Raw genomic sequence first — 22296 nt, forward strand, 5'->3', positions numbered from 1 at the left:
ATAAAACGAAAATACTTAATAACTCTGCGATGAAGTCAAATATGAATCATTGAACTATAAATTACTCAGGTGGAAACTATTCAGACGCAAATACTGAGTAGTTTTACATCATGTGGGTTAATATTTGCCACCTACCCGCATAAATCTATTTTAATAATTTGTTGAGTATATGTCAAAAGGATTATACCATCAAAAGGTAATAAAATTGAACAAAAATTAATTTGGCTCTACATAATATTATGTTGACTGTTTTCACGGCAAAACAAAACATACTGTCTTCAGGATGACATTAAAAATGAAATTCATAAAATTTTTCCAGAAGCGAGTACAGCGAAGTATGAAGGAACTGAAATGTTTACAGCTCGGCCGTGGGGGCGGGCTGGGAGCAGGGCGCCGCCGACGCGCCAGTGCGCGCCCGCCCAGGTCCGACACTCGACGTCGGCTCGTCATACAAGACACCCGCTATAACGATCATTATTTAAATCGGTAAGATACCTAGTGATCCCTAGAGTGCAAGTGTATATTCAACTGTCATATATTCAACTGTGATCCTCAAGTGTCTCTTTACTGTAGGGCAATCGTACGACTCTCCTTTTTCGCGTTATCAGTTGGTTAGGGTATTATTGTTTGGTGGCACGTAAGTTAATTGGTGACATAACAGTGTAAAATACAAATTACTTAACGTAAATATTTTTTTGAATCTGTTATTATTGATAAATTAAAATAAACTACAATTATAACTTGCTAATTTCTTTTTAAAGATTATAGAAATAATTTGTTTTATTTTACTGTTTATATAACAAAATTTTTGCTTTTAATATTAATGGTACAATCAATTGTTTTTTTAACTGTTCATGCGTTTGCCTACATGATAATCTCTGTTTTCAATAGTGCAAACCGTCAATATAATTTTATTTTCGTTTTAAATACAAAATTTATTTATTTTCATTCTTTAAAATCTGTTTTCTTATGATATGCATAAATTAGAAGATAAGTCATGTGTGATTAGTATTAAGCAATAGACGAGGCGTGTCGACGTCAATCCGTGGTGTTTCAGAATGCCGTGAATCCGATCCGAGCGCTTGGTGTCTATTTATAGCCGCGCACACGAAGCCAAATTTGCAATCTCCACCTATCGACGCGCCTACGTATATTTTTGTAGCCGTTTCACAATCGGGCATTTTTCACATCTTACCTAACTTTCGTTAAGGTGCGCTATTTCAGGAAACTTAGCTGACATTGAGAATATTCTAAAATGGGCCGTCGTGTATATGGCAAATATCATTGGCCTTCGTTCTTGACCTGAATGTAATATTAATCCGCTCTGAATCATTTTTAAAGTCAAGTTTGATTTGACACTAACCTTACATGTGATTTTACAGGATGAATGAAACTTTCTTACAGATAAGCGTTCATGGAATTTAATGGAAAATATGAAAAATAAGTCGTGTCTACTAAATATTTTAAATTCGAAAAACAATTACTCAGCTTTTAAATTAATTTGGAATTAATAATATATCCATCCATTATTTAAAAATTAAAACACAGTAAATAATATAAACTTCTTCTTTGAAAGGAAAAATAGAATATTGGCATGATTGATTTTTAACAATTTGGCACGCTCTAAGAAATTATCAATGAAATATTAAAGGCAATTAAGATTAATCAGGTGATGCTATGTCTATACAAAACGTCGATCTCGTGTCGTGAGTTTGATCAATGAAGCATCTGCTCTTCCAGAAATAAATTAATGACGCAAATGTGCAAACCGATACTGACAAGTTGATAATAATTACGCTTTTAGAGAATTGTAGGCGGACAGCTTTTGCCAGCTCTGAGAACTGTAAAAGCTGCATTTGATCTTACAATATTTATAGTACCTGCGTATTATTTCAATTTCATTAGATTTAGTGGAGAATGTTTAAAGCGTTTTAATTGGACATAGAGTCGAATAGAGGCAAGCAAATATTTTAAAGTAACAATGATTATAATTGTGTTGCAGCTCGTTTCAAATTTTACAGTAGTTTGTTTGTGAAAAGCAATCAGGCGATTCTCATAATAAGAAAACCGTAACAAGGTCGTCTAAATCTTGAAAATAGCCAAGGAATCATCAAACATTCGTAAAAACGGCCATTTTAGTCGTCACTAGAGTTCGATTGGCGGGCGGCCAAGTCCACGGACTATTCGCCACGGCACCTAGCCATCGAGACAAGCTATTTACGTCCCAGCTGCTAAATCTACGTACGTCATTGCTCTATTTACGAGTAATGCTATTGTATTATGTCATTTGAATACGATTATTGAATATCACAATAAATTATACAGCGTAAATGTGCCAAGGCCCAAAACAACAAACGCTGTAAACTAATGTTTTGGTAACAAGTACGTTTTTGTTTCAGAAAACGAGCTCGACATAATCCGCCAAAATGTTTAAAAGTCATTTAGAAATGATTGGCAGAAATGAGACGCCGTCAAAGAAGGCCAGGTTCTGGCAGTCCTTCGTGCGATCTCTAAAAGGTATGTACCAAAGAGGACGTTATATACACGTGCCTTTATTCTATTATCTATAAGAGCGTTGTTTTCTAATCCCATCTTATGCACAGGATCGGAAGACATCAGAGCCGAAGAGAGGTACAGGCCAACACGCCGCAGCGTGTACCCTGAACTGCTCTCGACCTACCCCTACAGCAAATCTATCTACGACGACCCCATTGGTGCCGCTGAAAGGATCACCGTCCCCGGCTACCGCTACCTGCCCGTCCACCGTGAAACCTACGGATACTCTCCGCGTCCGATCTACACCCACAACTACCCTCGCTCACTCGACTCCTACAGGCCAAGTTAGTACTGAATGCAATCACAAACTGCTTTTCAATAAACAACGATTTCTCTCTAAAAAGTATTCTTGAAAGCGGAGAAATATCGAAATTTGTATAAACTGCAACTATGTATTTATACTGAAGGAAAAAAGTTCGCTGAGATAATATATCTTCGCTTTCAATTTCGTTGTTAATTGATAATTGCGCATTTGCACTTAACTTATGCATTTGATGAAGCGCAGCGTTAATTAATTTGTTATTATAACTCTTTCATTAAATTCCTTATTAAATTGTTTGCATACTTATTACTATGTAAATATAAAAGTAAATAATTCATCAATTCTCGTTATTAATTGTAAATAGAGTTGCGCTGTAACATGTCTAATTGCATTAAACAAATTTCCCATTATTCTCTTGATTGTTTCAGCGTCAAAACACGGAGCAGTTTAAATAGGGTTAGGAACATCTTAAATAGTTGCAACGATATTCCATCAAATTGTCTTATACCATGTCAACAAGTGTACAAATTGTATTTAAAAGTACCTACTATCTTGTAACTTATTATTCTTTAAGAAAATCAATTATATATAATGTTACATAATTTGTATTCATTTTTTTAATAAAGCCTTACGCGATTATATTTGAAGTGAGACCTGTAGAAGGCTAGAAGATTTAAAACAAATGAATCGATACCATAACATACGTCTCACATAATAAACAAATACTCACATACGTTATATTATTGTCCGTTATTGTTTCCTTACGTTATAGTTTAAATTCATCCTGAAAATTCCGAAAACAGTTTCATCATAAATGTTTTATGTTGCGTTTCTTGCGTAATTTTGTTACTTATGGAATGTCAATTGTGTTTATTGATCACATATCATTTTACTTTAATATTTTCATTAAAAAAAATATTTGTAAAAGCCATCAAATTTTTGCTTGCATTATAATAATATATCCAGATTCCAGATCATACTTACATCATAGTTGCATGGCACATTAGAAATCACCTCTTATACATAACACCATTTACCTACACTTGTGTATTAATGAATAATATGTGTCGACTTCATTGATTAAATCTTCAAGCATATCTCAGGTGTCACATATTTGTTTTAAAATAATCATGCCCTCCCTTCTTCCTTTGTTTGCAACATGGATTGTAAAAATCCTTGTTATCGAGTCTTTATATGATAAAGAGGTGAGTTCTAGAACAGCATTAATTTCATATACTGATGATATTAAACAATTTACATGATTACTAAAGCTTATGCTACGCCAATATCTTAATACTTTAACATAGTGTGTTTACTTACGATGTGACTTTCAAAATTAACACAGACATAATTATAATTAAAACGCAATATGAAATGACATAATAATGTATTAATTTCAACGATTTTAGAAAATCCTCTATAAAGGAAACGTTTGGGTCCATTTTGAGTCTTTCTTTTTTCTAGTTTGTATTTGTTAATTTTGATGAAACAATACGTGCCTTTATTGTGCTTAAATTATAATGTTTTCAATAGTTTACCACGTGCCAAGGCGTATCCGACGAGGAGTCGATCCCTTCGACGCACACAAGGCGTGGCAAGACCATCTCGACAGATTGGCCGCCATCGACCGTCTGTATCCTTCTCGCTACGGCCTCTACCTGAAGGACCGGGCCTACCCCATCACCGACTTGTCCGCACCCATCTCCGACTCCTTCCAGCCTAAGAGCCTTAAAGGCATCGAATATGAGCCTGACAACAAACCTCACTGGGGATCAGGTAAATTCTATTAAAATCTATGCACGAACATCTTAGACTAAGTTATGTTAGGCAATATCGAAGTTAGATCGTTCGTTTGAACGTAAACTCGATGGTTATATAAATACAAAGAGTCTTTTCAAGTGTCTCGAAAAGATTTTGATATGGGAATAACGAACGAGATAATATCGAGTTGTTAACGGACCCGTGTATGCGCAAGGAACTGCATTCGAAATTTTTATGAAACTTTTGGAATATTTGATATGCGAACATTCCTGCCATAATGGGTTACGTGGATTCAAAGAATTGTGTAATCAGAATTGACAACACTACGCGAAGATTCTATGTTAATTTAATCTTCAGTGTGGGATGTAGTCAGTTCTTATAATAACATCGATAGCAAAAGGATCCTATAATTTACAAAAAAAGAAATACATCAGCCAAATTATCTGTATTATATATTCATAATAAAATTGTCATTCAGTATTTAATAGGATATCTCTATTGTTATTACATCTAAAATTTATACTCTTTATTGTTAGATATATTTTATACTTTGTTATACATATAAAAATATTCAAAATGTTTCTGAAATTTTAATGTATTTATTGAGATGTTGCTATTATTTTACTGAATTTTTATGCTCTGCTGTTTATAATTTACCAAGTACAAATTTATTTACATAAAACTAACCCAATTCATTTTTTAATTAAAATATAAAAGACAAATTCGTGTTTAATTTTGTAGTTTAGTACCTTCCTTTCATTTGCATCTATTGCACTTTTACATAATATCTTTTAGCTCAAGGCAATATCATGGCAAGCAAAAATATCAGTTATCATCATTACATCCTTCAAAATTGTAATTATCTGCATATCAAGCTCATGTGCATGAACTGCATTGTAAATATGCGCAAGATATTTATTGGAATTATTATGTCTCATGATTCACGAACAGTACACTCCATTAAAATTTATTGTAATGTGTGATCGATGCCTAAGCAATATTTAAAAATCGGCAACTATTTCGATTTGAGTGGTATTGACCATGAGACTTCGATGAAGGATCGTGGCCGTCGAGGATATCGGACGTGTTCGATAAGGACCCATTTTTCGCTGATGCGGAAAAATGGGCAGGTTTTGATCGTTCACTCCGAGGGAAGTCTCCAACACCCGTGAAGCCGAGAATTAGCCAGCCCCGCGACTGTGAGGTCGCTTTCGACTCGGACGGTAAGGGCAACAGATATCTATCCCCTGTATCTTCGTCACTACCCTGTGATAATATTTATTTCTCTAAGAATTGGATTTAGTCTAATAAAAGTATTGTCCGTGTCCGAATAATTATGTAGTTAGACATAATTTTCTTTCTTGTATCGAATAGTGAATGAGAAATCGAGACATCTGCATTCACGTAGTTCAATCAACTTTGGGTGTACATGTTCACAATTATGTGCATGAAACATGCTTATATCGATATTACAATGATAACTAATCACATTTTAAGGATTCCATTTACTAAAAGGATCATGAATGAGATTTGCTTTTGATTCTTTAACATTTGCTTTGTAAAATAGAAAACACATTTATAATTACAATTGGTCGTGACTGAGGCCATAATAAATTCAACTGACATAATTATTTATTAGTTAAGCGATTTTATATTAATTAAGATTAGGTACTGACTGCTTAAATTCATAAAATCCCTACAAATATATTGTGTGTAGCTATATCAGAATAACCATTTTAGTGCTTGTTGATGCTTTTAGTTTGTGTTTGAATTAAATGGGCGATGACGAAGAGCAGTATCAGTATGAGTGTCTGTTGTCCCGGTTATAATAAACATACAATGTAGGTGCGCCGTTGTACAACGCCGGCGGACTGAGACGCAGGCCGTGGGCTGACATTTTCAACCCGAGAGCGTCTCTGCCAATTTCTGCCATCACGAGGGACCCCTTCTGGTACGATTGGCCGGAGCTGAGACCCATGGCCCGATGGGACAGGAGCCCGTCCTATATCCGCGATTCGTACCTGTCACCAGTCAAACGCACGTTCCTCTGGGACAAACACCCTATCAGGCCCTTAGGTTAGTGCGTCGCTGTATATAATTTATGCTTTATCATGAGCTGTACTATTTGGCCTACCTTCTTATCGTCTCTGCAGCTCTGGTCTATGTCTAACATTTTATATATAATATGAAATAATAAATGTAACTCTCTGGTCACGACAGATTTAATGATGGAGGACTTATTCACAGTGGGCGATCTAAGCAAGACTTTACCCTATGTTCGTAGTCTATAAAATATGAATGTGGGGTACCTTCTTTAGGTAAACTCGATACCCAAGTAGATTAGATCGTTAATTCCGCGATTTTTATCCTTCATGTTGTTATTCCTTTATTTCTATAATCCCATCTATATTGATTGTTTGTTTGGTATGTAGTAAGTTCGATTTCACTCTTAATGTTTTATATTTATCAATTTTTTCATGTTGTATTTGTTTATCTATTTATTTATTTATTTATTTATTTATTAAAAAGGTTCATCAACAGTTGTTACATACGTATCTTACGCGTTAAACATTATATCATTTATTTTAATATAACTTAAATATTGCTTCACACTATCAGTTCATGCACATGTAGATATCACAGATACATATTATAGTACCTACCTATATATTTTGTACATTAACAGCTTGTTATAAATGTGTTATAAGAGAAATAAATTTTATTGTTTGAAAATCATCTTAATTCACAATAACAATAATTTACCATGACTATTATATTAGGTATCATTTTTATATCACTACTTACCTACGCACCTAATTTGTAAAAGTAAAAATAAACAGCGTAATATTTCCAATAAAGTGTAATTTAACTTCAATTAAAAATGGATATTAACTAGGTATTTACATTATTTTAGTATTTGTGTAGTCCTAATCCTACTAAAAATTATCTATGTATCCTTACAGACAGACAAAAAATTGTTTAATCACATATTTGGTCCAGTAACACCCCCTGCTATTTATTTTTTAAATTTTTCAATGTACAGAATTTACCCTTCTACAGATTTATTATATGTATAGATTTAAATTTTATCTAGTAGGTATTTGATGGTAAATCTACTTATGTTTTTCTAATAAGATGTTGGATTTAATTCGTTTCCTGCCTGCATTGCTTAATATTTTGTGTCTTTGAAATCATTTATCTTTCTGTGTTATTTAACAATTGTGATTATTTTTCAGCTGCTGCTTTTTAAGGGACGATCAATGAAGATTCTATTCAATGTTTTGCAAGAATATTAAGAACATTTCATTTACAACTATTTTTATAAAACTGTCAACTGACTATGTTAAAATTATGTAATATATTATGTTTCCACAGCACTGTATATTTCACAGCTAATTTTTTCAAAGAAAAAATCAAAGACTGCTATAACATAGTCACTGCCACGGAAGTAAACTGTTACATTAATAATTGTTTTTATTAAATTTATTTTTATGTACTTACTCCAAAACCTTTAAAAAAATAATAAAACTTATAAAATTTATTGGTATTTTATTTAAGGCCGTGTACGCGGTCCGTGCGCTGTTTGGCTCAAATATGTGATTTTTCAAACCAGATTGTCCATCAACCACTTATCTTACAAACATACGAATTACTAATAATTTTAGGAAATTTTATTGTCTATATAGTTAGTTAAGAGTTTTTTTCAATTAATACAGTATTTGTGAATACCATCAAGATAACTGAGCCGATGATTACTTGATTTCGCTTTTAGTGTCAATTTCGAAGCTAAAAAATTAAAAATATCTGAAATCGCTGACAGATCTAACACACAATTTTTTTTAACTAACTGCAAAAATCCTTATTAAAATAGTTAGTTAAAAGATTTTTTTATTTTGAACTTACGAAATTAAAATCCGAACAATGTGAATTTTTTTAGAAATTATAGTCGACAAAATGATTATTTTCACCAAGATATTTGACTTAGTTTAATATTATTTTTACATATTGCAATAAAAGAACGTCTTACTTATAAGATAAAATTTAAAAAATCAACTAAGGTACCTCTATTATTTTTCTACAATTTTTTTTAAAGTACTATAAAACACTGCGCGCGACCCGATTAAAATCAGTCGGCAGCGAGCCTTTCCAGAGAGAGGACATGTTGCTCGGCGCTCTCCTGTGGACTTATGCTGTTCATAGTAAAAGTATAGCGCAAGCCGCGATCTATCGTAATAGATCGCGGAGATTTTGACTTGCGTTAAATTGAATAAGCCCTCTTTTAATCTTGGCAATTTGTAATTTACTTTGTATAACATATAACAATGATATTATATAAGTAATAATATGTATCCCATTTATCGTGAACTAAAAGAATCTAACGAAAGAATAGTATAGTTGTCTTTTCGCTAGTTTACCTTGTCTTTTGGCAAGCAACTTCCACTGGATTATATCCTTCACTATTTTATCTTTACTTAATATTTTGATATTATAAAACTGAAGAGTTTATTTGTTTGTTTGAACGCGCTAATCCCAGGAACTACTGGTCCAATTTAAAAAATTCTTACGGTGTTAGATAGCCCATTTATCGAGGAAGGCTTACATAATATATCGGCTATATAATATTTTCATGCTAAGACCCACAACAGGCGAGCCGCGGGGCGCAGCTAGTAGATAGGTAACAAATGATAGACTGCTTAAAAGAAGAAAATATCTATACCTAGGTACCTACATTAAACGATGTTAGATTATAATGCAGTTATATAAATGAACTTAGGTATTCACATATACCTAAGGTAACGGCACCAGTGGTGGACAAGCATCCAGTAATGGACAAAATAAATATATAATTTAAATAATAAGACCAAAATAAACGTTATATAATTTGGCAATACTTAAAATATAAGTTTGGTTCATAAACTATCAAAATACGACACTTCATCTTTTTCGGTCAAAATGTTTGAAGATGGCATAACTTTATGTTTAGTTGCTGCGACTCGTTTCTAAGAAATCCGTTTTTACTAAGGAAATCCCTAAGGAAGTGAGGACACAATTTTGTTTATAAGAATTTTTGTATAAATCTTAGCAAAATTTTATATTACTTTTATTTATAGTAGTTAAGTGTACGAAATATTACACGATTTAGTATCATGATAGGATAAGTTGTTTAAATAAAATTCGTCAGTGTCCATAACTGGATTTAATTCTATGGATATATCCATTTGTGGACAAATGTCGAAACTAAACTTTTTTTTAAGATATTAATTACATGCGCTTTTCTATATTGTCTTTTCTTTCTGATTAATAATATACCTATCACGACTATTTCGAACACAGGGTTCCAATATTGTACAACAATTGTCCATGACTGGATTTGCTTTGGTTCCTATAATGGACATTGATATTTTTTGTTAAAATTACACTCTCCGACAAATTGGTAATGCAATCAATGCCCTTATTAATGGGGATAAAGTAACAAAAGCCGCTGAAGGATTTGAAGTGCCAAGAATAATTTTCCACAATAAACTATCAGTTAAAAGTCCTAAGGTCTGCTCAATGGGTCCAACAACATAATATCTGAACATGAAGAATATACATATTTAAGAACAATGGGTCATTATGTGCTGTGCGACTCGTTCTTGGCTTCATTCTCTATCACTGCGTAGATAAATCGCATCCTTATGCGCATTGTAACGCATCTATCATCTCTGATGAACTGTTTGGATCGCTGTCTGCTGCTAAATTCCACCACCATACAGCACATTAATCCGCACCATCTTGACAACAGTTTAAAAGAAGCTTTTTGCCTCGTGCTACAATTTGGAATCCATATCGATGGATCGATCAGATTAAGGCTGCTAGTGGCGGTTCACTTCACGAGTGTAGCGGAATGCTAGGAAACAGAGAGATATGGTGGAACATCGTGAAGCGGGTAACATCTACCCTTCAAATCTCATGTTGACCACCCTTCACTCTGACTAGAGTGATACGACGAAGAAGAAGAGTTCCCAAAATGGATGGATGTGTGGCAGTACTTTTTTTAGTTATATTTTTCATCCCTGACTTATTGAGTAATAATAGAAAACCCATATTGTTTTTTCTTAACAGACACAACTCTTATTTAACGATGCATTTGTCCAATTTTTTCCTAGAAAATGGAAATTAAGACTGTTTAAAATATTATAAGTATGCAAAATAATTAATAAATACTATTTTTTATAAATACATCCCAGATTTATTGTATTCCAATCATCATTTGCAACATTTTATTGATAACTATAAGTCTTCTCCAAGTGTAAATAACTGGAGAAACAACTTTAGGTACAGTCCATAAATGGGTGTTCATAACTGGATGTTGTCCAAAACTGGGTGTCCATCATTAGATTTTAACTGTCCAACACTGGTGCAAAAAAGTGGTTTTTTAATTTATTAATAACTTCATTATTTATGCATTGTAATCTTTTTTCTAACAATGGTTATGTTAAACTAACATTGAACTAAAGGTATTCAAAAACAATATCCAATAAAGTTAAAAAACCTATGAGAAATTTACAAAAAACTTGAATTTTTTCCTTAATCTGTACAAGACTGGTGCCGTTACGTTACTCAGTTTTGTCAAAATCTGTGTAGTATCTTATATATTAATCCATATAGTCCATTGAATGTGTGCCTGTAGAAAAATATATTAAACGAGCTCAAGAAATCATAATTTCGGAGATAGCAGATGTTTCAAAATTGTCCATAGTTATATCACAGATTAGAGAATAGTTACGTTATATGCCGCGCAGATAGAGAATAGATCTGAAGATAGCCTCCGCTCGTACCTATGCGTTCTCGCTCGATCTCTATCGCTGTCTATACTCAAACATCTGCGCGCTGCAAAAACTGATCATTTTTGCAGCGCGTACTTCATGATCAAGGATTCGCTTTCCAAGCTAGGTACTGGACGCACTCCGAGTTGTAGTTGTTTTAATTAATATTGTTGTTTTTATTGAGTTTAATTGTTATATTGTTTGCGTTACATTTGATTGATATATAATTTTGATATTTTTTGTTACAAACTTTAAAAACAAATTTATGAACCGAAAAACGATGTTAAAGAACTTAACCCATTGAGCACACACAATAGATTTTCTATTGTGTCTGTGGTTCCGGGGCCTGAGTTAATTTTGCCAACCGTAACATAAGTACCCGTTGCCATCTTCAGATCTACATCTTTTCTCTATCGGCGCGGGTTATACGGTGATGTTGCTATCTGCTTCTTTCTCAAAATCGCATACCTACCGAATCCAATGGGCTAACGCTTATATTTTTCAGAGAGTCAATTATCGAGTAGTCTGTTCAAAACCAAAGTTCTTATTGATATTCAAACATAAAATAATACTATACTAACAGTAGGTAGCAGGGATTTTATATAAATTCGATGGTGATTTTTTCTGCGGTCGGTAATTTGATTAAATAAATCGAACGGTATTATAGTCGAGCCAATTTAATAAGCAACATTTGACGTCTATCAATTTTATCTTCGAAGAGAGGTAACCTGCTTAAAAACATCGATTAAAGTGAATTAATCGATACGGATTTTAAACATTTGTCAATCGAATTTATTAATTTATAGTCCTTTCCACCTAAGATGATTTCTGTGACACATCGATTTTTGACACGTGTAGAGATGTCTTTATTGAAATCGAATCAATTGTTTCCGATAATCGATAATATTTTATATGGAAATGAAATCGATTTGAATAAAGTACCAAAATTAGTTTTTTCGGCATTTCGCCAACAATTAACTAAGGAAACTTAGCAAACAACAGCAAAAAAAAGTCAACAATAACAATTAGTAACAATAACAGAATACCACGTAAAATATCAATATAAAAATGCAACTTGTATACAAGGCTGACGCACTCGTACAGACGATTGACTCGATTGACAAACGATCACAAGATGGGCGCCGATTATATGTTTTCCAACTCTATGATTTTTCAACGATCCATTTCATGTACACGAATTGCGTAGGTATTATATTTTTGTGTTATTTTATTTTATTTTTCATTATAATAAACTAAACAATACTGTTTTTGATTTATAAGCTTAAGATGTTTCATTTTTATATTTTTGGTATTAATGCCGCCATAAAATAAAAATACTATGCACTAAAATTATTTTGGCGTTTTAAACATAAAACACGTAATTCGGAACACGACGAAGTGTCACAGGAATCATCCTACGTGAAAAGGACTATAATAATTATGATGATTTTTATATTTTTTATATTAATTATGATGAATTATGATGAGGCCCTACTCACGGTTCAACACAACCAACAATCTGCTGAAACAATTTGTTGCAGTCGCGATTGAGCGTTCTCTACTCACGATTCATCCAACCCTCAATCTGATGACCAGTGTTGCCAACTCAGTGGAATTTCCACTAGATCTGGGTGGTTTAGCTCCCCCATTTAGCGGACAAATATTGGTTTTAGTGGCTGGTGGATTTTCCTAGTGGTTTAGATGAGTTCAATTAGTGGTAAGGTACGACATTCAACCACTAGGAAGATTTATTTTGTGTCATGTTGTTTCAACGAACATTCGGGAATTCTCCGTTGTTTGTCTATTTCTTGAATATTTTTGATTATAAACTTTATTACTATTGATATAAAGTATGATTTGATGATTCAAAAGGTTATATGTTTATTCTGTATTTGTGTACAAAAACAATAATTGTCAGTACCTACGTATTGGCAACGCTTTACGCTGCGGCCGCGGCGGGTAGCTTCTAGCTTGACGTATTTTAATTAATTTTGTGAAGTAATATGGTTTTACATTAAATATGCCCAAACCACAATACACACCAAAATTTCTATCACAGAAATTTATTCTTCACATAGGTACTGAAACTCTAGAAGAAGCAGATTTTTCTAGATGATCTTTAAATGTAACAAAAATAAAAATAATTGGTTGCCTGTAAAGTCGGTATACGGGCGAAAGTTTTACGTGACAACGACTTTTTATGTCTGTCTCTCTCGCTCTTAGGCGGGCTAACCATGCCCGCGTGCCTCTTTCGGTGACTCATCGTAACGTTACCGAGCGTTACACTTTTTCATAAGTGACTCCCAGCCGCAACGCGGCTGCGCGATTGAGCCGAGATTGCACGGTTCCCAACTTAGGGGTTTTCCCCCCAGATTTAGGGGGTAAATAAGTGAGATAGGAATTTTTTAGGGGTCTGAAATTTTTAGGGGTATTTTTAGGGATTTTTTTTTGACTGTTTAATATTTTTAAATTGATAATTACATAACTAGTTTTAATATTTATTTCTTGACCTAGCGACTCATAGCGACATCCAGTACGTAAGTAAATAAAATTTTGCAAAGCATCATGATGGTCCGATTTACATTAAATCGAAATGGTGGATCTTGTACAACATATTTTAATCCATCCAATAAAATGTTAAATTTATTCAACATGTATGATTTCAAAAACGCTGAATCTTCAGATGAAGACGAAATATTTTATGTATTAAATAACTTGTAATAAAAAGACTTTTGAAACATATTACAGCATATTATTTCTAAATCATCATGAATTTATATTTGTATGTTTTTTTAGGGGGACAACTGAATAATTTAGGCGTTTTTAGGAGTTTTTGACACAAACTTTAGGGATAAATATTTTTGAGAGTTGGTAACACTGCGAGATTGGAGCAATCACAATACTCACGTTCCAACACGCACACAATCTGCTGAGACAATTTGTCGGGTTGCTTCCGCGCCGATCCAATACACAACATGTTGGGTTACGCCCCCAACGTGCCCTCAACTATACTATTCACGACACAATCTGTCAGCTCACTGCAGATTGTGTCAGCAGATTGTTACTGAAATTGAATCGTGAGTAGGCTACTTTATTCACAAGTAATAATGAATGCATTCGATTCTAGATGTCAGATTTCGATTTTTAGAGTACCTAACGTCTCTGGTATTTAAAAAGAAAAAAGGTTTATTGACACAAAATTGTAGCGACGTCAGTTCTTCAATTCAGAAATTGTTTATTATGTTTAGTATGGTTTATCAGTAAAATGAAATCTTAAAATTACTTGTATCGGTCATTATTATTATAAAATATGTAATCATAATTGAAAAAAGTTAAGCAAATGTGCAGTTCTAACAAAACGAAATATCATGTTATTCTATGTCGTCGTTACTAGGTTACGTTGTTGAATTTTGTTAAACTGTCAAATGTTGCCTATTAAAATGGCTCTACTATAATAATAATAATAATTAATCCCAATGAAAAATACCATCACAGAACAGTAAAAAAAGTTTGTTTTTACTGTTCTGTGATTACTATAAATCATAATCTACACTATATAGTCTGTGCGTTGTTGACAGTCACAACATGACGTATGACATATGTCAGCTTACAGCTTTATGCTTTATGACCAATTTTATGACGCCTAAATATTTAAAACAAAATATCGTTATATTTATTGTGTTCATATTACTCAAGTTATTACAGTTATTCTAAAATATTAAATGATTATATAGAACAGGAACTTGTTTAATTTACTAATTTCATACAATGGAAGATGATAATTGTGATAATGATAATCTGGACACAAACACTAACAATTCAAATATCACATTTGATAACATGACTATATTGAACGAATTGAATAATATCGCAAATCTTGTACGGTACGTATTTTTATAACTATGTTTAAATGAGGAAATTGTGTATCATAAGACTTAAATGAGTATATTCCCAAATAAATAAAATATGTTGGAATCATATTATATTAAGCAAGTTTGATTTACTAATCTCATATTGTTAAATTTTATTTTAGCAATGTAACATGATAGATACTCATATTAATTTTCATATTGTTGGTGCTTAATACAAAATATATTATCATAGTGGATGTTGAATAGATAACAACTCTGCTCATTTATTGAATACCTAATTTATAACCATTGTTGAATTTATATTTTTGGTTTTATGGCATTCAAATGCTTTATAAATATAAATTTATAAAGAATAGAAAAAATTCGATCACGAGGCGGGACTCGAACCTTTCGCGCCATTCCGGGGCGGATGCCTGACCAACTCAGCCACTTGTGACCCGCCAGAGCAATCAAATTTATTATATTCTTTCAGTTTTATGTGTCTTAAGGGACACACCGCGCGCCATCTATTGAGATGATTAACAACCATCTCAACTATATTATCTCAATAAATTTATATTTATAACCATTGATTTTAGGAATGAAGATTTTCTTGAAACAGTTCCCAATGCAAAATTAAAACGACTTAAATGGGTTCCTATGTTCAATTATTTAAAACAATACATATTAGATGAAATGGTACAAGAACTTGGATCAATGTGGGACTTTGAAAATATGTCACAGAAATTAGAAATACTTGAGCAACAAAAGGATAAATTTTCTAAAATTAATCCTGATAAACTTGTCTGGTAATATTTTATTATTATCTTAATATTGTACACTGATGGTCTAGTTTGCCTATTTGAATTAACTTGAGTTTTTTACAGGCGACCACAACATTTGAATATTAAAGATCAATTGAGAGCTAAAGATGCTGCAAATTTAAGGAAGCAGAAGGCATCACTTGAATCTTTAGCAAAAGAATATGAATTAAGAGTTGTCAAACTAAAGAAAAAATTGACTGCTAAAAGATGTTATTTCAAAGCATTACAAATGGATATACAAAAGTATGAAAAGAAAAATGAAGAAATTATAAATAAGATAGCTGAAAAAATTGAAACACACAGTAACTTGGTTGAAATTATTTCACCAAATACAATATCAATTGATAACAAAGTTTGGTCAGTAAAGGAAAATGAATTTTTGGATAACTGATATAATACTACAACATTGAATAAAATTTATATTTCAGAAAATTGTACACACCTGAGAAACATATAACAAAAATTTATATATCTAAGAATTCTTTAACTCAATAAAACATGAAACAATTTTTGCAAGTGTTACATAGTGAACAAATGAACTTAAGTGTAATACAAAGTGTTACCAAAAGCAAATTGCAAGCCCTATGCAGTGTTAAACAAGCAAATAATATTACACAAAAGTTTTAGAAATCTCATTGAAATTTATTATTAAACTACATACTAAATAATAAAGCTTTCATATCTCTAAGCTTAGAAGAAAATCTTGTATGAAAATGTAGAAATAAAGTATTTTTGAAAACATACAGTGTCTGTAAATGCAAACAAATGAAACAAAAATAAACATCTCATTTTAAATAGTAATATTTATTTATGATTATTTATTTGACAATGTTAACATAGCTAAAAAATAAAATTGTACAATGCAAAATTTGCATATAATTTTAAATATAATAATATAGCAATTGCACTATTGTTGCGAGGACTACACTGCTCTCTACAGTCATTACAAATTATATCAATTCATTTATAGATAGATGATCTAAGGACACGAAGATAAAGCCTCTGGGGAGATCATGCCAATTTGCCAATAATTTTGATATAACTACTTATCATAAGAGTAATACTGTATGCAAAATAACATTAAATTCACTGGGGACTTGGGCTCACTCCCTAAGCATACAATGTAGTGAATTGCAATGGAGTCCTAGAATACAAATAAACACTTATTAGCTACAGGTGAAGGTTAATATCATGTCTTAGGCCAGCTTCTCCTCAGGACAATTTTACTCAAAACCAATCACAATAAACACAATAGAATAATTTAGGAGACGAGTCAGTTTTCATAAAACATTATCGTCAAAACTTATAATTTTAAGTTTTGTAATCAACCAATTTTACTTAAGACCTATTATACTTTACATTTATAGGCACATTAGTTACAGAATAAGAAACTCAAATAGGTTTTTCGATCCACTAAAACTACACAAAGAGTGTTCTGACGCTTAATGTCCAATGCCCGCATCTTAGCCTGCCACTTCATTTCAATAAAATTTTCTACAATGGGTCAATATAAGAAAAAAGGATAAGGCTGCATTATCTGAGGGACCGAAAAAGCTGCAATCAATAGGCATCGCCGAATGTATAATGTCAATCAAAAACTGAGTAAACTAACCTCAAATTTAATATCACTAACAAAACAGAAGGCACAAATTATTGAAAAATAATTTAACTATACAGACGACATTATACTCGGCTATGTCCGATGACTACACTAATGTAGTAATATAATACATGATACAATTAAATTAAATTATTTGTAGCATCCTTCTCACTGTGCAGCACACTGGATCCCAAACGTCAGTTATTTCTTTTTCGGCGGTGATCGTTGGGGTGTGGCTGGTCTCCCGCTGTTGATGCCATTGTACTGATACTTTGCCTTTTTCTCAGATGGTTTCAATATCTGTACAGCAAAATATATAATATTGTTGACTTCCAAACACTACATATTGTGCATTTCACATTGTATTATTGAACAAAAAGTTTAATTGAAACTTAGTATCAATTATTATAGACATCATATATCATTATATATTATAGATATATATCATTATAGATATATCACAATATTATGATAAATTTATATCCCAGTTTGGAATTTAAACTTTATTTATTCAATTAGACTTCTTTTAGAAGCACTTTTGAATCGTCATTACATATTTTTAACATTTACCACAGATTCGGAAACATAATGCAGCATAATATGTCATTGATTACAAATAGAAACACCTGTTCTTATAGTCTATTCGTCATCTCAATCGTCAATATTACTATTTTATTTTACATGATTCATATTACATACAGACTATCATAATTATTACATATATTATCATACCTGGAAAGAGCACATTAATGTCTCGTCAACGGACATCATTCCACCAGCATTGTCAAATTCACCACAATAATTGGGAGCAGAGAAGAGTGTTACAAGCTGCCTCTTTGCAAAGAATTCATAGCCATCTTCAACAACCTAAGAAATAACAATTCACAATTATTGTAGACTATGTAAAAAATGCGAAATAGTACAACTTTAGTATTTGGTATTTACATTTTAACTTTGATACGAAATTGGACCTTTAAATTGGCGAGATATTACAAGTGCACCATGTAAAAACCATTAGTTACAATGTCATACATTAATATAGGCAAGTACTTATAGAATGAAATAAGTTAGATTATTACATTGGTATTATTGTTAATCCCATTAATCACATTACCTGATGGGCTCTGCAAATGAGATCCAAGTCGTGTCTATTGAGGAACTTGCTGACCACATCGGGACCAAATGTGAATGATACACCACGGTCATTCTCGCCCCAGCCTTGCACGTCCTTGTCAGGATCCGACCACAAGAGGTCACAGAGTAAACCTTAAAATGTATATGTTTATTGTTTTTTGTTTATTGTATAATATATATCAAAGCATAGTTCATAATTTTAACATTGTAGAAATGTATGCAATCTTTTTGTAAGCATTTATCCAAATTTTATTATAATTACAATTCTTAGATGAAATACATATCTTTATTTAAAATGGAATTACAAAACGGATAGTATGTTCTATTGTCCTTAGATAACCGAAGCGAAATAAACAATCAATAGCCTTACCAGTGTCAGGGACATCAGTGGGTCTCATTATCCGTCTAATTTGCTCCATGCCCTGTAGATCGGGCGAAAGACCGCCATGACAACAAAATATTTTTTCATCAATGATAGCGGCGATTGGCAAGCAATTAAAACAGTCTGTGAAGGTCTTCCACAGCTTGATGTTATATCGGCGTTTACACTCATCATAGAAACCTACAAGTTAATTATTATTTTCGTTATCAGTTTATTGCGCTTGTCATTCGCACATAAAAAAAATCATACGTAAATAAATTACATTTTGTATAAAAAGATGGCTGGAAAATAACCAAGGTCGAAAATACAGGATCCAATACTTAAACTGTTATAAACTCCGATGGCGAAAGAATAAACAAATAGTTACCATAAATACGATTTATGCTCGCGCACTCATGATTCCCGCGCAGGAGGAAGAAATTCTCGGGATACTTGATTTTATAAGCAAGCAAAAGGCATATGGTTTCGAGAGACTGCTTGCCGCGATCGACGTAATCGCCCAAAAATAGATAGTTGGCTTCGGGCGGAAAGCCGCCATACTCAAAAAGACGCAACAAATCGGTGTACTGGCCATGTATATCACCTGAAACAAATATGTTTAACAATCATAATCTATAAGCAATACCTACTTTATTATTGTAATAATACAGATGCTTGCTATTAACAATTAATTTTTGCTCTTGTATGGATAAAATGGATAATAATTTATAGAAGGTACTAAATAAAGCAATATTGAAAAATATATACAATTTATTAATTTGATGAAATTTCTGATGATTACCGGGCACCAAAAATAACTCATTGTACAACCAGCTTACATAGTACCTACTTATAAAAAGAGCTGTAGTATAATCAGTAATCACTTACCATTACATTCATACAACTTTTTTGAATATAATATTATTACAACTCTCATATTAAAAATAAAATTAGAAAATATTATATCAAATAAAATATATACATACAATAATATCACAAGATTACTATACACAATCTAGTTTGTATATGGAAGATCTTATTAGTTCCAGATAAGAAAAAATTCTTTAGTTATAGGAATAAAATAAATGTATATGTATGAAAAACCTTATGTGTACCACAAAATGTAGACACTGGCTTACAGGCTGTTGATTGTTCAATAAATTCTGTCTGTATTACATCTCATCTTTACTAATATTATAAAGTTGAAGAGTTTGTTGGTTTGAACGCAATAATCTCAGGAACTACTGGTCCGATTTGAAAAAATATAGGCTTTATATCATTACGCTGAGACCAATAGGAGCAGAGCCACGCGGGTGAAATCGCAAAGTGCATGTAGTACTAAATAATATTTTAGTTATAATCTCAGAGAGAATTTGCTTTGATATCTAATTTATAATATAAACTTTGCACTATTTTCAATAAACTAGTTTGATTTAGTTGGGGTTATTTTAGATATTTTACTAAGTATTCTATACTTTAAAAGTTTATAATGAAAAATATGTATCTATAATTATTTTTTAGTATCTATAGCAGCAAATACGATAGATTAATCAATTAAGAATCATTTTATTAATACTGTTCAATTTCATTAATGATCATAAATATGTCTATTAATTAAAGTAATTAAACCCCATATTCTTATTTATATTAATGAGAGTAAAAAAAAAAACTTATAAGACAAACTGAAATATCAAACAATTTCAAGGATGTTGTTTTTATGATTTGTAAATAAAAATGTAACACAAATTTAGAACAAAAATAAAAGATGGTATAATTACCACAAATTTTGAGTGGTGCCTCCAATTCCAGAAGTATGGGCTGTTGCAGGAATATCTCTCTGGATTTAGTGCATAGTCCTCGCACCTCCGACTCTGACATCTGCACTGTTTTCCCAGGGCGGCATCCTCGAACTACAACAATAAATAATATAACACAAAATAAACATTATACTTAGCAATTAACAATCAGAAGCAACAAAGAAAAAAAGAGTATGAATGAAATGAAGATGAAGTAATATTTAGGTTTTCTAGTAACAATCATATTTTAATGTTATACTTTTGTCAAACCTGCAGTAACCTTTTTTTTACAAGTACTTTGCAGACAGGAAGTTGATATCATGCATACTTTATTATTTACAATCTTATATAATGGTAAAATACTTGTAATTCAACTGGTTAATAAATACACTTTCATAACTAGAAATGTTACATATGTATATTGCCAATTTGTTACATTTTAACATTTGAAACAAGAATAGTAAAGTAAATTGTAACGATACCATGGATGCAATTTAGGAAAAAAAAATATATTATGATGATAAATAAAAGTGATTTGTGACGCAAATAATTTCGAAACAAATTTTCACATTAACAAGGATAATAAAAACTGAAAACATCTAGCAAAGTACTGTCTTTACAAGTCTGGATTCAACCATACATTCTCCAGAAAAGATGTCTTTCAATTTTCCTTTTCGTCTTGCAGTTTCTTGTTGCAGCCTGAATACTGATGTAACCCATAATAAGCAGCATGATAAAGTGAAATTAACAAGTAAAGTAACACACAATGCGAACAAAGCACAACAATAAGCCCATGAAATAATTTTATGCTATGATATCCGTGGTACATTATACAAGAGCACTTAAGAAAATTGATTCGTGAACATAACAATATTATATCTATTATCAACAATGCCAGACTCCTCTTTAATTTTAAGTCTTAACATCTATAGTAGATTCAGATAAGAATTGAGGATAATCGATTTATTTATGAGTTAGACGTTACTATACCTATACACTCGACCACAATTACGCAACTAGAAACACCATTTAACCAAATAAATTTATTCACACGATGTCACTACACATAAAGTATAAGGAAATATCTTAAATTTGATGTTATAAGAAATTTTTACCTTCTAAAAGTCTGTGAATTAGACTATCAACATTCAGTTCTTCCGCCATGTTTACTACACCACGATTATTTTACGTCAAACAAGAGTCAAGAAGTCAAATTTATCGATACCTTCCATAGCCAACAAAGGAATTGGAGTCACAGACTCACAAAGATGATCACGGTATATTTCTGTGCGGTATCTTGGGTATATGTGGGTATGTGGTGGGCTTGGTGGTGGGTATATTC

The 22296-nt window shown here is 32.0% G+C and overlaps 3 protein-coding genes across 9 annotated transcripts; 2 read left to right on the forward strand and 1 right to left on the reverse strand.

Annotated features, from left to right (window-relative positions):
• The first annotated feature begins 361 nt into the window (after positions 1-361).
• On the forward strand, positions 362-8120 carry LOC123697411. 7 transcript variants are annotated; one of them, XM_045643919.1, is made up of 8 exons: positions 362-486; positions 2400-2517; positions 2604-2840; positions 4352-4594; positions 5638-5802; positions 6425-6655; positions 6800-6897; positions 7816-8120. In XM_045643919.1, exons 2-7 carry the CDS (start codon positions 2427-2429, stop codon positions 6868-6870), a joined length of 1038 nt encoding a protein of 345 aa, XP_045499875.1. In that variant the 5' UTR covers positions 362-486; positions 2400-2426; the 3' UTR covers positions 6871-6897; positions 7816-8120. The 7 variants fall into 7 exon arrangements, with proteins under 7 accessions (XP_045499875.1, XP_045499878.1, XP_045499879.1 ...); XM_045643920.1 differs by lacking the exon at positions 362-486 and adding an exon at positions 513-637; XM_045643921.1 differs by lacking the exon at positions 362-486 and adding an exon at positions 660-683.
• A 6875-nt stretch (positions 8121-14995) lies between these two features.
• LOC123697422 lies at positions 14996-16806 on the forward strand. Its single transcript, XM_045643937.1, has 3 exons — positions 14996-15272; positions 15839-16048; positions 16127-16806. The coding sequence occupies exons 1-3, from the start codon at positions 15157-15159 to the stop codon at positions 16452-16454; spliced, it is 654 nt and encodes a 217-aa protein (XP_045499893.1). The 5' UTR covers positions 14996-15156; the 3' UTR covers positions 16455-16806.
• Positions 16470-22184, reverse strand: LOC123697415 (serine/threonine-protein phosphatase PP1-beta catalytic subunit). The gene is made up of 7 exons (XM_045643929.1): positions 22070-22184; positions 20937-21068; positions 19547-19762; positions 19168-19359; positions 18778-18929; positions 18396-18530; positions 16470-17963 (listed from the first exon to the last, which is right to left on the reverse strand). Exons 1-7 carry the CDS (start codon positions 22116-22118, stop codon positions 17865-17867), a joined length of 975 nt encoding a protein of 324 aa, XP_045499885.1. The 5' UTR covers positions 22119-22184; the 3' UTR covers positions 16470-17864.
• Positions 22185-22296: the final 112 nt, after the last annotated feature.

This window comes from Colias croceus, chromosome 14 (genome assembly GCF_905220415.1).
Source record: "Colias croceus chromosome 14, ilColCroc2.1".
NCBI classification, from domain to species: domain Eukaryota; kingdom Metazoa; phylum Arthropoda; class Insecta; order Lepidoptera; family Pieridae; genus Colias; species Colias croceus.

What these genes read in the sequence shown, in the direction of transcription:
- LOC123697415 (XM_045643929.1), bottom strand. Translation starts at nt 22,118, where the DNA reads ATGGCGGAAGAACTGAATGTTGATAGTCTAATTCACAGACTTTTAGAA. An exon ending in GAGCATAAATCGTATTTATG is followed by an intron (nt 19,360 to 19,546) that starts GTAACTATTTGT and finishes ATTAACTTGTAG; the next exon opens with GTTTCTATGATGAGTGTAAA. An exon ending in CACTGATGTCCCTGACACTG is followed by an intron (nt 18,930 to 19,167) that starts GTAAGGCTATTG and finishes ATACATTTTAAG; the next exon opens with GTTTACTCTGTGACCTCTTG.
- LOC123697422 (XM_045643937.1), top strand. Translation starts at nt 15,157, where the DNA reads ATGGAAGATGATAATTGTGATAATGATAATCTGGACACAAACACTAAC. An exon ending in AATATCGCAAATCTTGTACG is followed by an intron (nt 15,273 to 15,838) that starts GTACGTATTTTT and finishes CATTGATTTTAG; the next exon opens with GAATGAAGATTTTCTTGAAA. An exon ending in AATCCTGATAAACTTGTCTG is followed by an intron (nt 16,049 to 16,126) that starts GTAATATTTTAT and finishes AGTTTTTTACAG; the next exon opens with GCGACCACAACATTTGAATA.
- LOC123697411 (XM_045643919.1), top strand. Translation starts at nt 2,427, where the DNA reads ATGTTTAAAAGTCATTTAGAAATGATTGGCAGAAATGAGACGCCGTCA. An exon ending in CTTCGTGCGATCTCTAAAAG is followed by an intron (nt 2,518 to 2,603) that starts GTATGTACCAAA and finishes TCTTATGCACAG; the next exon opens with GATCGGAAGACATCAGAGCC. An exon ending in GGTCGCTTTCGACTCGGACG is followed by an intron (nt 5,803 to 6,424) that starts GTAAGGGCAACA and finishes CATACAATGTAG; the next exon opens with GTGCGCCGTTGTACAACGCC.